This window comes from Leuresthes tenuis, unplaced genomic scaffold (assembly GCF_036924035.1).
Source record: "Leuresthes tenuis unplaced genomic scaffold, fLeuTen1.0.hap1 SCAF_13, whole genome shotgun sequence".
NCBI classification, from domain to species: domain Eukaryota; kingdom Metazoa; phylum Chordata; class Actinopteri; order Atheriniformes; family Atherinopsidae; genus Leuresthes; species Leuresthes tenuis.
In genome coordinates, this window is record NW_027325367.1 from 1,062,805 (window position 1) to 1,069,204 (window position 6,400).

The following is a 6,400-nucleotide window of genomic DNA, read 5'->3' on the forward strand; positions in this document are numbered from 1 at the left end:
CTGAAGGTATCTCCAGATCCCTTTCCTCCTCTGGCAATAATGGAGGCTGGTAGCTTCGAAGGGGAACAGCCCAGTATCTGAGGAGTTTAGGGAATTATGTGCGTATTCCACTCAGCACAGTTGTTGGCTCCAGGTGGAAGGATTGTTACACTGTGGTGGAAAAAATAATAATGATTATCCAAGCACTGTTAAGGTGAAAAGCACTCAGGCAGGTTTATTGAAAAGTTCTTGTAGAAGACAGACTTACAGTTTCAGTGCATGTCTTATGATACCCAAACAGGAAAACATGTGTCAGACTATGCAGGCTAACTTCTTCTTATCTCTTGATGAGCCGGACGGCCTTATGAAGTGCGCAAAACAGAATGACCAATGAAATACAGAAATGTTTTATTGAAAACATCTTATGCCGGGAAATGAGACCAAGTTTCACAAGAAACAAATTAAATATTTTACTGAAACATCTTGTGCATCTTGTGCCTGGGAAGGAAGATCAAGTCTTACAAGTGATTTAAACATGACACAATAAATTAATAAAATTTTCCATTACTACACACAACAGAACGGAGTGCGGCCTCAAGCTCCTGATTGAGCCATTGGACTGGGGATAGTATCCTGGGATATGAACTGGGGTCCCCGGTCGGAGACAATCTCTCAGAAAAGGTTAAAAAAAGGTGAATTACAGACAGTAAAACTAATCTAAAGTAGATGGCTCTGAAACATTCAGCTCTTGTCATGGTCTCCAGCTCGCTGTGCCGACCTTCTTTGGTTCATCTCCTCTCTGTCTGACCCTGGACATGTTTTTAATCCTGATCTCCGCCCAGCCCCTGATCGGTTCTGCAAGTTTTTGACCTGCCTGCCCTGTCTGGACCTTTTGCCTGCTTCCTGGATTTTTGCCTTTGGATGAATACTTTTGGATTGTATGTTTGGATTTCTGTGGAACTCTTAGACCAGACCTGGATTTGATCTTACTTACTCCCTGAACTTGTTTTTGTGGATCTGGACTCCTGTGTTCCTCACCAGGCTTTCTGAATCATCTGTTTGGAGAAGGAACTTTGGCTCCCAGAACTCGGACCCCCTCACCTGCCACCTTCCTGCATCCACCCTGCTGTTGTGTCTCCCTGGAGAGGAGAGTCAGGCAGAGTCAGCAGTAAGTACTAGTATTCCTTCCAGATTTTTTTCCCAAGCATCAATAAACCTTCTTAACTCGCCTCCTCTGTCAGTATTTTTTTAGTCCAGTCACCACTTAACCATTATAGCTCTACAACAGTTCTTTTTTAAGCTCAAATTATCAGTGTGTGATGGAAAATGATTAATTCTCCTTTAGCATGTGCTGAGTGTTGTTTTTCTAGTGCATAGAAAGGGTGTGTTATTGTTATGTGATTATCAGTGTTAAAATCAATTCTTCAGACTTCAAAATGTTCTGATTTAAGAGGATAATAAGATAACATTTAAACACATTCTGCAACCAGGTAAATAAAATGAGGACCGTTTGCTCGGTGTTGATGCTTAGTAATGATGCTAATGAGCTGTTATATTTTACCTTCAAATAAATGTTCAGAAAACAGGCCTGATGACAGTAATCAGAGACCTTAAGAGACTTTGTGGTGAATCAGCTTTCATATAAAGTGAAAGTGAAACTAAGACTACATGGATGGTTATAAAAACCCTGTGAACAACAGTCTCAGTCACACCCTGACATCTGTCTGCATCTGAAGCTTCAGCTCAGCTCTAAGAAGGTAGGATTATTTTATAATGTCCAAAGCTGCATTAATAGTAGTTTGTCTCAGATTGTAAAACCAAATCATGAAACTTCCTTTAAAAACATCTAATGTGAGTTTATCAGGTTTCAAATCTTTTTGCATTTGATCAGAGTGTGAATAAAATTTAGATATAATGATGACTGGATTAACTAATTTACTATTACATTTAATGTATTTAGTTCAAGTTAAATCATTTAAATGTTTTTCTTGATGTTTGAGCCAGATAAATTGTAATTTCATTATGTTTACATAAAATATTAAAATAATAAGAATAACATGTTATTCAAATTTTGAAATAAAAAAAATTTCACTACCCAACTTATTTAATATTTATATGATGATTTCAGTATATTTATTGAATATTGGAAAATAACAGATTTAAGTTTTCTGTCGGTTTTAACAGTTACTTTGTTAAGAGAGATGAATGTTTTATGATATATTTCTTCATGTGTTTGATACCAATGTGTTCTTCAAAAGAAAAAATAGATTCATCTAAACATGAGTAAACTGTTTTTCAGTTATGGGACAAGATTCATCTCATCCTCCACCTCCACTCCATTTTTTATCTAAACCTCCACCTCGACCTGCATGTACTTTGTGTACGTGTCCTCAATCAAATACTTTACTTTACAATTACTTTATTATTTAGATGGACAAACAGATTAATCTAAACAAGTGTACATTGTTTCTTTCCTCCTCCACCTTTTTCAGTTATGGGACAAGATTCATCTCATCCTCCACCTCCTCCTCCACCTCCACCTGCACGTACGTGTCCTCAATCAACCAAAAGTCATTATTTGAAAATCTGAAGTCATACAATGAAGTCTTTTCATTTTTCTTTTCCCTTTTAGTTTTTGATGAACCGTGGAGGAGAATTAACTGGGGGTGAGAATCTGCAGCCCACAGAAAACAAGATTATTCATTTATTTACTGAGTCTTAGTGTCTGTTGTTTCAGTTTCATTAACATGATGTTTGTTTCCCTGCATAGAAACAACAGGGAGGTCCTAAAGACTGTGAAAGGCTACAAACCTCCGACTGAGGGTCAGCTGCTCAGGATTCTTCTACATGGAGCTGTTGGGGCTGGAAAGAGCAGTTTGGTCAATTCTGTCCAAAGTGTCATGCGTGGCAGAATTTACAGGCAGGCTCTGGCGGATAACACATCCGGTGACAGTTTCACTAAAGAGGTGAGAAAATCATTTAGTTAATTTAATTAATTGGTCAATTGCTATAGTAGATGGATAAAAATGTGGTGATTCTGGTGACATAATTTGTCTGAATGCCAGTCGAAATGAACAGTTTCCACAAAAGAAAGTCTACGTGGCCCTGTTGAATTATCAGATATAAACTTCCTACAGAGTCAGCTGAGAACTGGGCATAGGTCACTGGGCCATGAGTTTGGGGGCTAGCTGAACTGGCTTTTTGGTAAATGAGCTGGGATCCAAGCAGCTGTGGACATCCATGCTAGCTGAGCTAGCTCTCCAAAGTATTTGACTGGGAACTTGGATGAAAGAGTCAGGAGACACAAACTAGCTGAGTTAGCTAAGCTGCTTCTCAGTAAAGTGGTCCTGAACCAAAGGGTCCCCTCAGTATTAGAGTATCCCAAACAGGTCAGGACTTCCAGGTTCAGCTTTTGACCAGGAACTCCTGAGCTAGCCATGCTAGCTGCCAAATGAGCAGGAACCTTAATGCAAAGCACTTGGCCTGGAACATTTGAGCTGGGACCTCTGAACATGTTGGGAGATGAGTCTGCTGCTCCTGGCCAGCGATCAACACCTTTCTGATGCTGTTGAGGATCATAGATGGTGAATACATGAAGATGGTGATGCTTCAGGAGTTGGACTATAAAAGCAGAACCAACTGAAATGCTCTGAAATGTGCATCACAGCTGGACCACAAAGCAGCAGCGTTCAGTGGATTCAGGAGTGATTTGGAGCTTTCATGAAGATCAGTGTTAAAACAGAACAAAGCTGACTCGGGTCTTATCCCCGTCTTTGGCTTTTAAGCTAAGAGATGATGTTTATTCAGTGGAGGAAGACCTGCTCAGCAGCCTGTTACATGCACTAACGTGCACACTCAGATAAATGTGCTGCCGCAGCTCAGATTACAACACAGTGACTGCACTTTCAGCTGAGATCATCATCACACTGGTGTATCTTCACATAGTTATTAGATGTTTTCTGGTCCTTTGATATGATTCACTGATATTTATTTAATCTGTTTATATTATTTATTCATTTTTAAAAAAGCTTTTACTGAATGATTTTATGTCAGAAGCTGTACATATATTCTTCATATTTGCTTTACAGTACAAAACCTACAGAATAAAAAAGGATGATGGGTCATACTATCCTTTTGTCTGCAATGACATCATGGGTCTGAGCAAACATGGAGGTGTCCTGGTGGAAGATATCAAACTGGCTTTAAAGGGACACGTGAAGGATGGTTACAAGGTATGAATGTTTTTTGTAAAAAATTAAATTCTTTTAAATTGAACTTCTATTTATGGATATTAAAAGATGAAGATCCAAGATGGCGGCGCATATAGATGCAGTGGCTCTTTGCTCTCACTTCTAGTGCTTTGTTTAGATATTCGTTATGTACATCCTGTTTGTTTTAACTGCTTTTTGTCGAGCTAACTTCAGCCGACACGATCTGTTAAAAATCGGAGTTTCGGATTGTTACAGCGGAGTCCTCTCGTTCATACAACATCCCGGAGTTCATAGCAAGGGATCTCTTTGGATCACGATACCAATGAGGAAGCTGAGGCGGTGCAGGGAGTGCAAGCAAGAGCGGGGATGCAGGGCCGGTGAGCTAGCTAGGTTATGAAAGCAGCCACACAAACCCGTCCCAGCCTCTCCCTCGAAAATGTAAGATCCCACACCAACAAAATGGACGAGCTGAGACTCCAGGAAGCTTGGGACAACTTCCCCAGAGACTGCTGTGTCCTTCATCACGAAACATGGCTACATTCATCGAGAATCCTCAATAAGAACGATATCAGCCAGAGACTGCTTGAGTCTTTTTACCGCTCCACCATGGAGAGCATCCTCACATACTGCTTCTGTACGTGGTTTGCAGTTTCACTCATGTCACCTTACTGCCTCAGGAGAGTATATATATATATATATATATACACTATCCTGAATGACTCATTCCATTCACTGAAAGGCCTGCACCTTACTTTTGGTTGTACTCGTTGTAATGACAATAAAGGATATGTGAATCTGAATCTTATAAATTCATTTAAAATTCTTTTTCCAGTTCAATCCTGTGTCTCAGCTGTCAGAGGGTGATCGTCATTACAATGAATCCCCAACTTCCAACGACCGTGTGCACGTTCTGGTCTGTGTGATTCCTGCAGACACATTAAGTTTAATGGATGATAAAGTTGTGGAGAAGTTCAGGAGCATCAGAGCGGAAGCCAGTAATCTGAGTGAGAACAGAAATCTGTTTTTCTTCTCTGGGTTTGGGTTCAGTGGGACTAAACTTCTTCTGAGTATCAAATATCATGCAGCCAATCGTAGCAGAGCTCTGTTCTGTCACTTTGTCGCTTCTTTACTTCTTTACTTGTTGTCCTGACAGAAATTCCTCAACTGGCCTTTCTCACCAAAATTGATTTGGCTTTTCCAGAAGTTAAAGACGTGAAGAATGCCTACAGGTCACGAAATGTGAAAGCAAAGGTATGTTTAGTTTGTAATTCTGAACTTAAAGTGTGTATTACACCATCATTTTCAGTCATTTAATTCTTAGTCTTCGGTACGTTTAGATTATCTTTGAAACCTTCATAACTCCAAACAGTTAGTAATCAGATCAGAACGAGGGAGAACGTTCTCTGGGGGAACCCTAACCCTCCTGAGAACAGAGGATCTGGATAAAGTGTCTTCTGATTGGTCGAATTCTTGGATGTTTGGGTCGATGAGACCTGATGCTGCAGTATAATCATGTTCAGCCCCTGTTCCAACTTTAATGAAATTCTCCAAAGCTGCGAGTTGTGGTTTGAGAACATGTGATGTTAATTTCTTCAATCCAGATGCAGAAGTTCAGTGAAGATGTGGGAATTCCCATGAACTGCATCTTCCCTGTGAGGAACTACAGTGAGGAAACCGAAATGAACGATGACATCGACTCACTGATCCTGAACGCCATGAAACACATCCTCCAATGTGGTCATGACTTCCTCGACTTCACCCAGAATGAACCTGATTCTTCCTAAAACATGTTGATGAAGATAAATCACGTGAATTTAATCTGTTATCCTAACCTGCATGATTTTATATACAATCACATATAAAGCTCCTAAAAAGAGGAATGAATCTCCTCTGAGTGCTTTTACGGATAAAAAAAAAGAAAATTGGAAGTTTCTTAAACAGAATTACTAAAACAGTTTCATCCTGTGCTGAACAATGATGCTTCCTATGGTACCAGTTTACCTCCAGCTTGTTTGGGTTTGTGGGATAACTGGATGTGAACCTGAAGCAGCTGGAAACAGCTGGATTCCCCTCCTGTGTTTCTATATTGGGACCAGTTTAAGCTGAGCTGTAACAGTGGCTGTATTTAACTCTGCATGTAAACGCACTGACTGACGTGGACATATATTAGATTTAGAAGCTGAACGAAAATGAAAAATAGTTTATAGTCT

At 39.9% G+C, this 6,400-nt stretch overlaps 1 protein-coding gene across 1 annotated transcript; it reads left to right on the forward strand.

The window, feature by feature from the left end:
* The first annotated feature begins 286 nt into the window (after nt 1-286).
* Nucleotides 287-6,173, forward strand: LOC140267565 (interferon-induced protein 44-like). Its single transcript, XM_072362880.1, has 8 exons — nt 287-348; nt 1,021-1,140; nt 2,472-2,525; nt 2,750-2,945; nt 4,068-4,211; nt 5,023-5,194; nt 5,344-5,441; nt 5,792-6,173. Exons 1-8 carry the CDS (start codon nt 287-289, stop codon nt 5,972-5,974), a joined length of 1,029 nt encoding a protein of 342 aa, XP_072218981.1. The 3' UTR covers nt 5,975-6,173.
* Nucleotides 6,174-6,400: the final 227 nt, after the last annotated feature.